General features: G+C 34.8%; 1 protein-coding gene across 1 annotated transcript; it reads left to right on the forward strand.

Annotated features, from left to right (window-relative positions):
- The first annotated feature begins 1,232 nt into the window (after positions 1-1,232).
- LOC110832164 (uncharacterized) lies at positions 1,233-15,366 on the forward strand. Its single transcript, XM_087354063.1, has 6 exons — positions 1,233-1,801; positions 4,454-4,542; positions 6,897-7,806; positions 11,213-11,368; positions 12,825-12,913; positions 14,446-15,366. The coding sequence occupies exons 1-6, from the start codon at positions 1,667-1,669 to the stop codon at positions 15,293-15,295; spliced, it is 2,229 nt and encodes a 742-aa protein (XP_087210189.1). The 5' UTR covers positions 1,233-1,666; the 3' UTR covers positions 15,296-15,366.
- The last annotated feature ends 448 nt before the right edge of the window (positions 15,367-15,814 follow it).

The raw sequence follows: 15,814 nt of genomic DNA on the forward strand, positions 1-15,814 counted from the left end.
GATGCAAGTGTGATTAACAAAGGTTTAGGTGAACATGAAAGTGGAGAGCCAATGGAAGACTTGCATGAATTAGGTTCATCAGTTCTTATGAAGTAGTTTCTAAATCATTAAAAATACATGTGAAATCACCCAAAATGCTGATCATGTATTTCTTTTTAAAGGGACCTCATCAATCAATCATGCCCAGGGCCTCATGATTGGCTCTGCTGCCACTTTGGGTGTCAAAATCCCAGATCAACAGACCTTCCCCTTACCCCACCCAGTGGATGAATTGCTCAGGGCCCTGTGTATCAGTAATATGTAACTAAGCTTTGTGGGTATATTTGAGGTTTGAGCTTGTATGTTGTAAAAAGAATAGAATTTATTACATTTCATAGATCCTTCATAGGCCTAAGCTAAGGATGGAGGACATGTCATAGCACAGATACAATACTCATTTCAAATATAAATAATAATTACATGATCCGCTTAGTGTAGGGATAATGTATTGAAATATGTGTCTTCCAGTTAAAGTTATTATCAATTGGTAAGCAAAAAAAATAGTTATTTCTACTTCAATTGCTTTATCTTCATATCCTATCCTAGAGTAACATTTTTTTTTGTAATACAAAATTTCAGTCATTCTGACTACCAACTGTTGAACCAATTATGTTTAATTTAAATTTGTGTTAGTTAAATTATTTGTTGTTCTATCATTGTTCATAGTTAATGTCTTAAAATATCTTGAATGGAAAGCTGTTTGATGCATGTTATAACAATAAAGAGGCATAACATTGTTGCAAACAAAATAACCGGATTATTATACTAAAGGCAACCAAAATAAATGCCCTTTTGATTTGTTAACAATAAGACTATATAACTAAAATTAATTACATTTTATTTTAAATAGCTAACCAGCATCGTGAGGAAATTGGGGAGCTACAATGGGTAGCGTAAACCGGTCATGAAAACTAGCAATGGCTGGGGGTTCAGCGTGCTGACCACACGTCATCCTATATCTGGTTGAATGATCGTTCACCTCTGCTTAGGCATGTGAACGTGTGGCCAGCAGCCAGCCAGTTGGCTTTGGCTCTCAGAGGGCTGTTACGGCACGGATTATTATTATTATTATTATTTAAATAGTTAATAATTTTACTCTTCAGTCACATTCCTCACTTCCCGTTTTACTGGGATTTTGACTTATTAGCTTCTGTGTATAAAAGGTGCCGATATTGTTTTTATTAAAGGTCAGCAATTAACAATAATTCAGTACATTAGGTTGTATGACCGGGGAAATCGTATGTAACCGATAAATTCATACGAAACGGAAAACTAATTATTGTTAAATAAGGCGGTACATATACTTTCCAATAAGCTTTCGAGAGTTAATGAAGTTTATTCCTTGGCTTTCTAGATCTTATTCCTTAATCATCAGTTACCAACACAGTCATACCCAGAGATTATTGTTATAGCCAGCTAAAATATTGTTGGTATATTGCCTATCATCGTGGATTGTGTATTCATTTAGTTGCGTTACCTGTTTTAAATATAAGTTGTTTATTTACCTTCGAATGCAACGCTTGAATGTGCAATTGATAAACAATTTAATGAAATATAACATGGCAGCTTCACAAATACGCGAAATAGCCTATAAAGCATAATAATGCACTAATGACAAATAGCCAACATGGACGCAATTAAGGTCGAGCCCGATTCAGATGGTGAGACACCAGAGTCGCTTGGCAATGAGCAGGAAGATAACTCTGAAGAAGATAGAGTACCGCAACCATTTGCGTTTGCTGCAGTAAAGGTAGAAGTTGAGGTGAGGGCACGGAATATTTAAATACAAACACTGCACATTGGCTACCCGACACTCTTTGACATAACCTTACGGTTTCCATTATTTACCTATAACCATATTGATTAGAATACTCTAGCCGTCGGGACGAATCTGTATCTTTTTGCTTACGTCACCGACTTGCTGGTAGAAGGAAAATAAATGCATATACTATGTAAACCAGAGACATTATTGACATAGGAAAAGAGACGTTGAGTTACAAAGTACTGTCACTGGGAAATGGTATTTACAGTCTGGACACTGGATGGTTCCTTATCTGTTACCCCATCTTTATTTCTAATGAATCTTGAGCACACAGATTTGCCCCAACTACAGTATATGTTGTGACCATGTTCCAAAGCAGTTTCTGAGTCTACACAAGTGTTCATTAGCTTGGCGCACTGCACTATAATCTATAAGTTTACCAACTTTTTTGTTTAAATTAGTACTTATTTAATGATTTTTGTGGGTGGTGGGCTGTTCATTGCAGTGATAGCTTGAAATTATGTGGAGATGGAAAAATTCCCTAATTAAAGCTTTGCCTATTTGAAAAAATGTTCACTTGTTTAAATGTCATGTTGTATAAAATATTTGTTTATTATTTTATTTCTCCAGTGGATTAGTATGCATTTTATATTGGACAAGTCAAATATTACAAGAAGTTGAGATTAATGCAATATATTAAGATGGATCAGATGAAAGAAAGCAGAATTGCAAAAAAAACACATAATGTGAGAAAATATCAGAACTCTGTAAAATTGGAGTAAACTTTCATGTACTTCTCAAGCAAATAGCAGCAATGTTTTATGTGAAGCTCCTTTAGCTTATTTTTACAAAGGTAGTTATTTATTGTCCATTTAATATATTTAGGGAACTTGTTATAAAAATTACATCCTGTAGTGTTCAACCAGCTATTGGAGTTTTCAGCTTGTGCACAACTTGATGGTAGTAAAGGCTAGTCATAGTTATGTAGTTATGCACCTGATAATTTTTTATCTAATAAAACTGTCCTCACAGGAGTCAGGCTTAAGCCTGCAATACTGCCACATTTTTCAGTATAAAATTTTCCTTGGTACTGCCTTCCAAACAGCAGTTTTATATATATGAAATAAATGAGTAAATATCCCATAATAGACTACATACAGAACATCCAGTTTGTGTATTCAAATTACTATATGAGTTGTTTGTTCAAAATAGTGAATTGCCTTATTTGTATTAATAGACACAAATGTTTCTAGTTCCTCTACATTTTCCCCCACATTTGGAATTGAAGTATCATCCACATACATAATTTTCCTGACTTTGTTTAATTTTGACATATCACTGACATGTTGAAAAATATAAGACCAAGTACATAGCCCTGGGAGGACTCCATATTTGATGAGTAAATTTTTAGAGAGGTAAGCTTTTGAATCTTTACTTTTTGAGTTATTTGTACATAATGTCTACTGTTTGTAAGGTAAGGCTTAATAAGTTTTGTAGGACTTACTGAGTAGTATTTTATGTGTAATAAAATCAGATGTTTTTTGCAGATCTAAATGAACAGAATTATTGTATAATCTGTTACCCAGTTATACAACTACATCATCTGAAACTGTTGCGTTCTGTGTTGATTTGTGTTTTCTAAAACCAGAATCTGAATTTCTAAGAGTATTATATTGTCAGTAAAATTTGCCAGCTGTTTTGATGTGTTTTCCAAAACCTTGATATTCCAGGAACTAAGGTAATTCGTCAGTAGGTATTTACTTCCACAGTTGACCCATTTTAAGGACAGGATTCACTGCAAACATTTTTAAGCAGAAGGGTAAGATGCTGTTCCTGATTGATGCATTTTTGATACTTTGTAGGGGTTCAGTCATATTTTTAATAGAAAGGAGGAGATCACATTAGAACCAAGTTGACTTTTTATTTTTAATTTTCAATTCTTGTTGTGGGAAATGAACTTAATGTTGGTCATATCCTGTAGTGAAATACTTTTGGCATGTAATAACTTATGGATGGTCGGATGAAACTTTATGAAGTTTGTTATGAATTCTATGCCATTTGAGGATAATACAGAATTGTGCTTTTTAATTTATTACAATTGTAATATCAATGTGATAGATTTAGTAAATCATGGTGTGGGATGTTAACACCATTATTCATAATCATTTGCACATACATTATATCATGGCTTGGTGAGCAAATTATAGACTGTGTAAAAAGTGTTGCTTAGAATGTGGTGTAAATCTTTGTTTTTATAAAAACTTGTAGAATGTCACTGAAGGTGGTGAGCTTTTGTGAACATGGAAAATAACAAACCATTCTAGCTCTTTACGTGGAACTTTGCATAATTGGGGCAGCTGCTTAATTGGACCAAAGTGTTCTAGTCCTGATGTGTCCCAATGAACTGATATCCACTGTATTATGAAATTTTTCAGATTTTGTGTTTTATTGTATATATATATAGTTTAGTGAGTGGTTATTTTAGAATTGGGGAAATTGGAATGTGTAATGAGAAGTTGACAGCTTAATATGACTAAAAGCTGCATAAACAAGATTAAAGGTAGTAGCAGATACCTTTTATATTTGTTTAGACACATTAACCCAAAAATTCAGTATGGGTTGGAGTGTTGATTTGTGGTTGTCTCATTCTAGCTTGATCCTCAGGAAGTTGTAGAAGTAAAAGTTGAGCCAGATATTGGAATAGATTTTGAGGACCATGATGCTGGTGTGGATGGCATTGGGTGCGTATAGTTACTTTAGTGGTATATACACTTATTATTATCTTATTATTTTAATTTCCCTGTAAGAAACTTTCTTGATATGTTATTTAGCGCTAATGCTATATTTCTATCAACAGAAACTTTATGCAGGTATATGTTCAAATTTTCTTTTTCTTTTATTAGGTTTCGTACAATGAATTAAACTGTACTGTTGAAATTTAGTGGCTGCAAGAATACCACTGTTTGAAAAGTAGTAAAATAGAAGCTTTGTGTAAATATTAACTGGGTCCTAAATAGTAGCAGGATACTAGCACACATCTTGTAAGGAAACGTGAACAAGTTAAATCTTGTGACTATTTATCCAATGACTTGACAGGAAAGTGCTATGTTATAATATTTTTAATAACCCAACAAATGGTTGAATTCATAGTTCCCATTAGTATACGTTTACAAAAGTTCTACACTGAAGGATAGTACGTATAATTTAATATTATATATGCTGACTAGTCACACTTTCTCCTTTTGCTTATAAGTTTCCACATATCAATTAGGAACAAAATGTTTACGCATTGAATTGTTCCACAGAATGTGATTTCTCTGTTCTGTCTACACATCTCTTAATATGCTATATCCATTGTATGCATGATTTACCCCTGGGTCTTCTTCCACTATCTTTTCATTTCCAATAATCTTCCTGGTATTTTATGTTCATTCATTAATATAATCTCAATCTACTTTCCTTGATTTGGTTCTGTTTTTGTGTTTCATCTGTCTTCAGCACTCTCATAATGTATGTGTTTATAATTCTATTTCTCTTGGTTTGTCCCGCTATTGCCCTTAGGAATTTCATCTCAGCTACTTGTTTTCCTTCCTCTCTCTTAATACATGTCCATGTCTCTATTCCATAAAATATTATCTTTTAAAAATATACATTTTAATTTTTGCTAAGAAATTGAATCAATAGATTCACACTTCTAATTTACATTTCACCCTCATTCTCAGGAATATGTAGTGTCTTTATCTTACCATTGGCCATTAATTTTCTTTGTTGATGTTCTTGTGGAGGTGAAAATCCCTATGTTGTCTTCTGGGAAAAATAATGTGGAGTTGTAGGTAGATGAGAACATTCCAGAGGAACATACTGCCTATAACTTTTGTGAATGAGTATCTACCTACAAGTTCATATGTCATTACTACACAGAAGATCAACGTCAATTAAAACCTGCTAAGGCACAAATATGTCTGCCTAATATGAAGAGAAATATGAATAAATCTTGATGACCTTTCTGATATGTGTAACTATGTTCCATGGCAAATTGAAGGTGAAGACTGTCCTTCACTTGAATAAGCATATTCATGGATATAAAAATGGTTAATGCTAACCACTTACATACCAGTGAATATGTGTGCTGAAATTAAGTATATAGTCTTCACCTTCAATTAACTATAGAACCAAGTCACACACATCAGAAGATTTATTCATGTTTCTCTTCAAATTAGGTAGATATACCGTAGAGGTGTCTCTGTAACATATATGTGGCATAGCTAGTTTTAATTAGCCTTTTAGAGCCGACTGGGTAACTTTATGTCCCACCTGTATCAACAATCAGTAACTGTGCAGTTAGTATTTAAGTGTTCATATTTTTTACATGGTAAACGTGTTATTTCCTTAAAGATCATTAACCAATTGGTCTTTGTAATGGTGAAGAGTTCTATTTTCTTTGCAATATGGACTGAATTTTTAAATATTATCTAGACAAGCTTTGGCTTAAAAGGGTTAATGGAAGGTGGAGAAAAATGCATACAGGCAAACAGATGGAAATTATGAATAACTGGAATTATATAGGATTTGAGACTTTCGCAGTGAGTACAATCAATAAAATCTTCTCGGGCAATCAGCCGTGTCAACTGGTTACCGTAGTAAACCGACATTTCGGGAACCAACTCTGTTTCCATCATCAGGGTTCTGATGTGACTGGATACTTCTGAAGTCACCTGTATATAATAGACATGATATAATAATAATTATGCTTACTTCAGTTCCATTTTGAGACTTAGATAATTTAGAGCACTATAATTCTGTTGCTCAGAATGTACAGGTTGCTGATCCAGTTCAGTGCATAACATATCCTTATGACCTGGTCTGCTTATATTGCTTTAATCTTTAATAACTGCTGTGCAGGTCAGTCTTTCTACTTGTCAGCAATTACTGTTATACACTAAAGGATGTTTTTTTCTCCATTTTCTTCTTGGTCTTCCAAGAGATTTTCAGCATTTCCCCCCCCCACTAAATTTATGTGTGCATTTGTTTCCTCCATCCTACATGCCCTTGCTCTCAAGTTTGATATGATTAAATATTTATGTATTTCCTACAGTTCACAGGATGTATCAAGTCAGTATGCTGCAGGTGGTATAGGGAATTGTCCAAGTGAGTGGCCACATAAATGTTCAGAATGTGGAAAATCTTTCCCAACTTTTGCTGGTGTGCAGAAACATGCATATAAGCATAAACCAAAGTTATTTTCATGTGATATTTGTGGCCAGAGTTTCTATCATCCCAACTTGCTGAAGACACACAAACTGGTACACACAGATGGAAAACCTTATTTATGTGAAATATGTGGAAAAAGCTTTTTGCAGGCCTCTAATTTAAGGTTACATTCTGTCAAACATAAAGGGGAGAAGAGTCATGAGTGTAAAATGTGCAAAAAGAAGTTCTTCCATGCAGATACACTTAAAACTCATTACATGATTCACAGTGGTGTGAGACCACATGTGTGTGAGATCTGCAATCGAAGATTTACTCAGGCTGGTAATCTAAAAACGCACATGTTGGTGCACACAAGGGAAAAACCATTTCAGTGTACTGTTTGTGGTAAGAGTTTTGCCTTGCGTCATGCCTTATCTAGTCATCAGACACTCCATACTGGAGAAAAGCCGTACAAATGTGACGTATGCAGTAAGCAGTTTCGTCATCGTCAGGCTCTTATTAATCACCAGAAACTTCACACTGGAGATAGACCATACGAGTGTGACATATGCAGGAAAAAATTTGCTTTACGTGGCAATCTCCAAAAGCACATTGTTATGCACATGAGTGAGAAACCCTACAACTGTACTTTTTGTTCGAAAAGATACCCTGACACACAGTCCTTGAAAGAACACGTTGCTTCTCATGTCGATAACAAACACTATAAATGTAATGAGTGTGACGAACAGTTTCCAAATCAGGAGGCATTAGAGAAGCATTCTGATGACCACAAGGGAGAGATTGTTGTTGGCTTGTAGGTAACTGTGTTGTACATATCTTTCCTTACAGCTTATATACTTCATAAGTAATCATGCGGTGTAATATTTCCCAATTTGCTTTCTCACAGACCTGTGTATAAAATTGTATGGAGAGATGGATAGTTCAGAGTATGTCATTCCAATGGAATTCTTTAGATTAAAAACAAATTGCTCTTCTATGTGAATTAAGCTTGTAATGACATTTGAGATTCTCAAGAGGTAAATATATCAGTGGTGATGTTCTGGGTTTTTATGTTATGTTGGCATGTGGATGGATACCAGCATTTTGGAAGAACATACTGCTTCAATCTTCACAACTCAGAAAACTTGTAGTGTGTAAAAGGACAAAGAAATAATAAGCTAGGAATGAATCTGCATATTGCAATACAAAAGCATTTAAAAAATAACTATTGTATTATGTACTATATATGTGTGTGTCCTTTTAATACTTGGTTATATGTAAACTGGAGCTCAGTGTTGCCATGAAGTTTTTATGTGCCTTTAGAAAGTAAATTATATGTGTGTAGCCACTTCAATTTCTATTATGAATTTGAGATTGGGCTGCAAGTGCCAATCATTTCAGTTCATTCTTTGACTTGGTATGTTGTGTGATTTCTGTGTTAAAATTTGGGTGGTCTGAACCATTGTATACTGTTAAATAAAATCCTAACAGATAAGTATATTTCTCCATGTAATGTCTGAAATGTCAATATATGAGCTTCTGTGACTGTGGTCCTCTGAGTAATGATATTGTATAGTCATATAGGTGGTAACCAGCATTTTTGTGGTATGTATCACTGCCATATTTAGGATAAACTTTTGTTTACAAATTATATATAAGCATTTCTGAGTTATGGTACTTTAGAACTGTCACTGATACCTGTTTAGCATATTTATGTTTTTGTTTATAACATAAATGTGTAATTCCAGAAAATTGTCTTGATGGCAAAAATAGATGGAATTTATTGATTGGATTATCAGTCCAAGAAGTTGTGTGAATAGATAATAACTAATATGCAGTGAAATTAGGAGAGGAACAATGTCTTTAAATTTCTCCATATGTTTTAGGTGAAAAGCTGTTTCATCTTCACTTTGTTCCAGTACACTTCATATGTACAAGGCAATTATTTTGCAGTTTTTTAGGCCTTGTCGGTCTGTTACAGTATTAAAAACATACTATATGCATGGTTGTAAATTATGGTTTCTTAACTAACTCCATGTCCTTTTTGAGGGGCTGGAAATTGTTCAACATATAAAATTTCCAGCCTTTTATGGATCTAAATTTCATTGTCATATTCAGAAGAGGCCTCCTCACTATGTTTTCCTGAGCCAGATAAATCCAGTCCATACCCCCAGTTCAGACCCTTTTTATTTAAAACACATGTTAATGCTATTCTTAACCTACATCTAGGACTCCCAGGTGTCTCTTCCTTTTAATCTTGCAACTAAAATGATGTGTGCATTTCTTACCACTCCCATGTTTGCTTCATGCCTTGACCATCTCATTCTCCATGATTAAATCACTGTGATAACAGTTTCTTCTACTGAGGAAAGAACATAAGACATAATTGTTGATTGCAGCAGTTATATCCATTTTCAAAAAATTGGGTTGAAAGTATACACACATATATGTACATATTTTGCTTTTTACTGTCAGAATGCTGACATTTTCATGTACAGTTTCAAAGGGTGATAGCTGTGGCTTCATGAAATGGCTAAGATATGTTTAGTACTTCCCATAGGGGCACTCACATGTGTGGTGTAATGGTTCTCTACTTTCCAGTCTCCTGTGATGAAAGTGAAGCCATGTGTTATGTTTTCTCTCAGTAGTGCAAAGATAGTTGACATTCCTCCAGTGTTCCAGTTATTAATCATTGTCATTCAAACCACTTCCTTGGTTGGGGCTCATGATTTGTCTTATCAGAACTGAAACAGATGGAAGATCATTCCTTGAGATCAGAATTTGTACCTTTTACATTACAATATTTATGTGGGATTCCTATTCTGTATGTTTACTCTTTCCTCTTGTGTTCAGCTCTTCACAATTTTTTACATCCTCTGTTTTATTTTCCTGCAGAAATGTGGTGATGTCCTATGCTATTCCAGCATCAAGTTTACCCACATAAAAAGCCAGGCCAATTTCTCTGCTGCTCTTACTCTTCCAGCAAAGGCATTTCTTGTTCCTACTATTGATCCATAACATTTCAGGTTTTGTCATTCCTTATGGCACTAAATGGGGGTAGGCACTTTCTAGTTGAGAGTGATGGTTAAATAATACTGGGTGTTTCTCTGTTTCTTTTGGAATTGAGCTTATTTTCTCTGTTCCCATGCTTACTCGCTTCTCTTTGGTAGGTTTGTATTCCTTTTTATTAGCTCCACTGTAGTTGCCCTTTTTATCAATTAACTTTTTAACATCTTTTTCGGTTATGCCGCATTAGTTTGAACTGGACAACTGGAGTTTGATCCCCAACAGGGAAGAGGATTTATCCTCTAGCCTCTGCATTCAGACTGGTCCTGGGACCCACCCAGCCCCTATCCAATGGGTAATAGGGTCCTTTCCTAGAGGTAAGGCATGGCTGAGGTGTGATGCTGACTCACCCCTATCTAGTGCCAAGGTTAAGAATGAGTAGGAACTCTACCTCCCCCCCCCCCCCAAGCACCTATATGTTCTTTTGTGGGACAGCTTTACTTTCTTTACTTTGTCTCATTAGTTTACCGTTTCCAGGAAAGAAGGATATATGTAAGCCCATGGGTTGCCACCATTCATGAGGCAGTTTGGGGATATTTCCAGTGAATGGTACGTTAATATAGATCGCGACGGTACCTTTGGGATCGTTCATTCATAATTTAGTTTAGCTCATTTAACGTTATATAAACTCTGTAGTTCATTAATGTAAAAAATATTTGAATAACGATTTTATTATGCTATTTCTATATATACAGGCGACCTCTTGGCTTCCTAGATTGCATGTCACTTGTGATTGTGGTTTCTTCATATTGTATAAAAGATAATTGAGCATGGGTTGCGTATTTTAGTTGATGTACTTAATGATTCTTTAATTAACTTAGGACAAAGCATTCAAATGTTCGGAACAACTTCTGAACACGGTGACAAGTGTACTTATGCCGTTGTTATTCCGAATTCTGCTAGTGATGTAAGTAACGAGTAAATGTAAGCGTGCAGTATTGTGTTGTGTCAATGAAAATACAAGCTTTAAGGTAAGTATTTAAATTTCGCTACAGTCTAAATCCATCTGTTCAAGATTATTAAATCATTGAACAGTGTCAGACTTGCCTTATTTTTAATTGCTACAGTAAGCTGAAGATTACCCATATGTGCAGAGGTACATTTGTTTTATATAATTTTTTGACGGCTCTACATACGTTTAATTTTACAGTATAGTACGATATATGTGACAACAACATGGATGCTATAAAAATGGAACCTGATTCAGACAGTGAGACATACGAGTCTCATATAAATGATCTGGAACTTACAGCTGAAGAAGACAGAGTAGCAGAACCATTCGCTTTCGCTGAAGTTAAGGTAGAAGTTGAGGTGAGGACATACAATCTATGAACTTGATCCTAATTCGTGCTGGACGTTTGTGAAAAAACCTTGGGTTTATTTTAAGTGTGTGAAGTGTATGTCCCTTTGATAATGTTAGGCATTATTTTTTGTTAACATTTTGCTGTGGTTCTCCAACCATGCCAGTGCCACATTAGGGCATGGTTTTTGATGGGGCATGGGTGATCCTTCCCTGTCTAGTAATGTTAGGTTACCCAAGAACACACTTTTTCCTGGTACTTCTTTTTTGTTAAAATCAACTTTGTGTGTGATTGGCAGACTGTTACAGTGCTCCAAGTTGTGGGGAGTCTGGATCCAATAATGCTTTTATGCATATCCCATAGATGCAAGAAATGCCCATTTAACAAAAATAATAAAATAGGTTTTGAGGTTCTCATGGTGGCAAACATGAAGATGGCTTTCTTCTTGGTTGTAGCACTATGTAGTCTGCTAGAAGTTAACCAGTATTTCATAGGTTCTTGCTGTCTCCATCATCAGGGTGCCGAGTGCCGGACCATGGAGGCAGCAAGTACCAACCATCAGTGGAGGCCTCAGTAACTCACTGGTAGTTGTGACTGCATTCTAAACTAAAAGTTGTTTTGGATACAAAACATAGGATTGTTAGAGAAAGATAATTATTTGAGAACTATATTACTTATCCCTTGAAGAACTTTGGCTGCATGTTTTTAATTTTGAGGTTTCAAAACCTTGTCTTTCGAAATTTGGTAGGACTCCTTGGATAGGTTTCAACTTGTCACAAGGTCTCTACATACACAGGACAGCAGGATTTGAACCCACATTCTAGACTGTGCAGCCAATGTGATCAGCAAACTTTATTACATATATAATTATGGCTCTATAACTTTATTGACTGTTAATTTTTAATTTAGGTAAAATATTTCTTTTTACATTTTTTAGAATTTTTGTAGACCCATTCACCAAGCTGAAAACATTAGATATGTGGTGCCAGAATAATGATACGGTGAATTTTCAGTTATATAACCAGTAATTATATAAAAACCTGACCCCACAACATAATATAGCCACTGATGTGATCAAGTGAATGGGTCAAATGAATGGGCCACTAATGTGACCCAAAATGTGTCATCTTTGTAAAGACCCATTTTGTCCTTCTCTCATCATAATGTATGGAGCCACACCCTGCTCTAGTGACTATGACATAGATTTGTATTTTGAACCAACTTTAAAGCATCTACACTGATCATGGTTCTGTGAGGACTGGAATGTGTGTTAGTATATCAGTAAAAAAAATTAAAAGGTACTTGGTTTGCATAATTTATATTACCTGTCAGATAATATGTAAAGTTCATAGTATGACACTGGCTGTAAATTGCATAAAGCAGCTTAAAAGTAAAAATCTTTGCAATAGCTGTGTATCCTATGTGTGTATGCAGCATTAGTTGGATTTGTGGTTTTCTCATTTTAGGTTAATCCTCAGGAAGTTGTTGAAGTAAAAGTAGAACCAGACATTGAAATAGACTTTGAAGAGCATCGTGTACATGTGGATGGAGTTGGGTTGGTATAGTTTTTATTTTATGTTATGTAATATAAATAATGTACAGTCAGTCCTCACTTGACAAATTTGGAATTTCACTCATATGAACTTTTTAATGAAACATGTACCCTCCTCTTGGCTCTTCTTCGAAACATGAACATGCTAATCTGAAATATTCTGAACACATGCTAACAAAAACACAAAAGACATAACATCACCCAGTCAGTCAAAGAAATCACAAGTACATGAGTCAGTTTTATTATGTTTTACTTCAGTGACATTTATGAAAGATGTTGCTGTTTGTTAACAATTTTGTGGTAATAATAATGACTGGGATAAGAGGGAAAATATTTATTTTCCCATCATTGTTTACATGACATGTCTCTGTTAAAAAAAAAGAATTTTTACAGCATATGTAATACTGTAATATTTCCATTGCTTGTGTTTAATGTCAAGCAATAGAATTGTTGATTTGTAATTTGCTAATGTAACCCCAATCTATAACTTTGCATTTATGAGAAATTACAACTTGCTTTATAAACTCTTGTCTTGGAACATAACTATCTGTAAGAGTGAGGGCTGCTTGTATTTTGTTTTTATTCTTGGAGGAACACAACTGTGCAACATTCATGTTGTACAGAGAGTAGCTAGAACACTATAAATTTTACATTTGTCTTTATAATTTTTATTTTTAGTCATTTTTGGACTAGTGTGAGTTGTAGCTCGTGTTTATGGTGCTCCTGAGAATAGTATTGTTGAACAAGCTGAACATAGTTTATTCAGTTATCAGTTGAATACTAACCATATAGGGTTTTTTTTTTCTTTCTTTCTTTCTTTGTCCTCCATCTGGGATTTGCTAGATGGCATTTCCTGTGACAGATAAAGGCATGCTACAAAAATTATTCTGCATTCAAGGCTTACTCATTTAATATTGTATATATTTCCCTATTTGCTCACACAAGGTTTTGATTTTGTTACACTTTCTCTGCACAGTGGTACTTCTTACATTCATGTAAATTACTTGCTAATATTCATATGTCATTTTATATTCTCATAACATATGTATTTGTAACATGAAGTTTGAATCACAGAAATGTTGAAATTTTAAGTATTTTACTGTAATTTGTGAGACATCTAACAAACAAAAGGATAATGGGAATATTCATCTGCTGTAAACATTATTCCCTAGTCCATATTTTATTTCCTTCAAGGATACAGTATGCTTAGATCTTGATAGAGAGTTCCCTAATTCGCAACAAACTATTTCTTTAGCATCATGATTTATTGTTCTTATACCCAATTCACAAAGTTAATCTTATTTTATTGTCATAATTAATTTTGATTTCATGATCGTTCACCTCTGCTTAGGCATGTGAACGTGAGGCCAGCAGTCAAGCTAGTCGGCTTTGGCTCTCTAGAGCTGTTACGCCACGGATTTAATTTAATTTTTTTACCTTGTCATATGTTGTTATTTACAGTTATGTTTTCACTTATGTGCATGCTTTATACATCTTGGTATGAGATATGAATAAATATTTTGAATTTGCCACAGTTCACAACAGTTGTCAAGTCAGATTGCCATATTACCAACTGGTGCTGGAAACTGTCTAAGTGAGAGGCCACACAAGTGTTCAGAATGTGGCAATTCTTTCCCAACATTTGCTGGTCTTCAGAAACATTCATACAAACACAAACCAAGGACATTTTCATGTGATGTTTGTGGCCAAAGTTTCTACCATCCTAACTTACTGAAGACTCACTGCATGGTGCATATTGATGGAAAACCTTATTTGTGCGAAATATGTGGGAAAAGCTTCTTGCAGGCCTCTAATCTAAGGCTACATGCTGTGAAACACAAAGGAGTGAAGAGTCATGAGTGTGAATTGTGCAAAAAGAAGTTCTTTCATGCAAGCACACTGAAAACTCACTACATGATTCACAGTGGAATAAGACCGCATGTGTGTGAGATATGTAATCGAAGTTTCAATCATGCCGGGAACTTAAAAACGCACATGTTGGTGCACACAAGGGAAAAACCATTTCAGTGTACGGTTTGTGGCAAAGGGTTCGCCCTGCGTCATGCTTTGGCTAGCCATCAGACGCTTCATACCGGTGAGAAACCGTTCAAATGTGATGTATGCAATAAACATTTCCGACACCGTCATTCACTCATAAATCATCAGAAACTTCACACAGGAGACAAACCCTACGAGTGTGACATATGCCAGAAGAGATTTGCATTACGTGGCAATTTGCAGAGACACATTGCCACACACCCCAGTGACAAACCTTATGCTTGCATTTATTGCACCAAAACGTATGTGGACTCACAATCTGTAAAGGACCATATTGCATCTCAGCATTCTGATGATCACAAGGGAGAGATTATTCTTGGTTTTTAATTATGTATATAGTACATATGTATCAAAGTCATATTATATTTAGTAAATATAACACCAGAAATTGCAGTTGAGTTGTGTGTACTGCTGATTCATATTCAGGAGAATTTGGGTTCAGTTCTTGAAATTAAGACACAATTTCCTGAGTCTCCTGAGTTTCTTCAGGCAAACTCTGAGATAATACCATAAGAAGATGAGCTTTCCCTTCCACATCCTGTTAGTTTTCACTATCACCTTCTTATTTGTTGCTTTATAACATAACTTGTAACGTGCCTTGAAGTAATAAACAAACAGCTTCCCTTAAATTGCTCTAGTACCAAAATCACTGTTCTCTTGTTTAAAAACAATTTTCTAATGTTAAGACATACGTGATAAGAATAAGATCCCTTGAAATGGTGAATGTAATGCTGTCTTGTGAACCATGCCATTTGAAATAAAAGAAAACTATTCTATATCATATTTACACAATATAAGTTTAAACTTTTAGTGATTGTCATTTTACTTGTATTAATGTCAGAACAT

This window comes from Zootermopsis nevadensis, unplaced genomic scaffold (genome assembly GCF_977971745.1).
Source record: "Zootermopsis nevadensis isolate Lab colony 2312 unplaced genomic scaffold, Znev_1.0 Znev_ptg000022l, whole genome shotgun sequence".
NCBI classification, from domain to species: Eukaryota; Metazoa; Arthropoda; class Insecta; order Blattodea; family Termopsidae; genus Zootermopsis; species Zootermopsis nevadensis.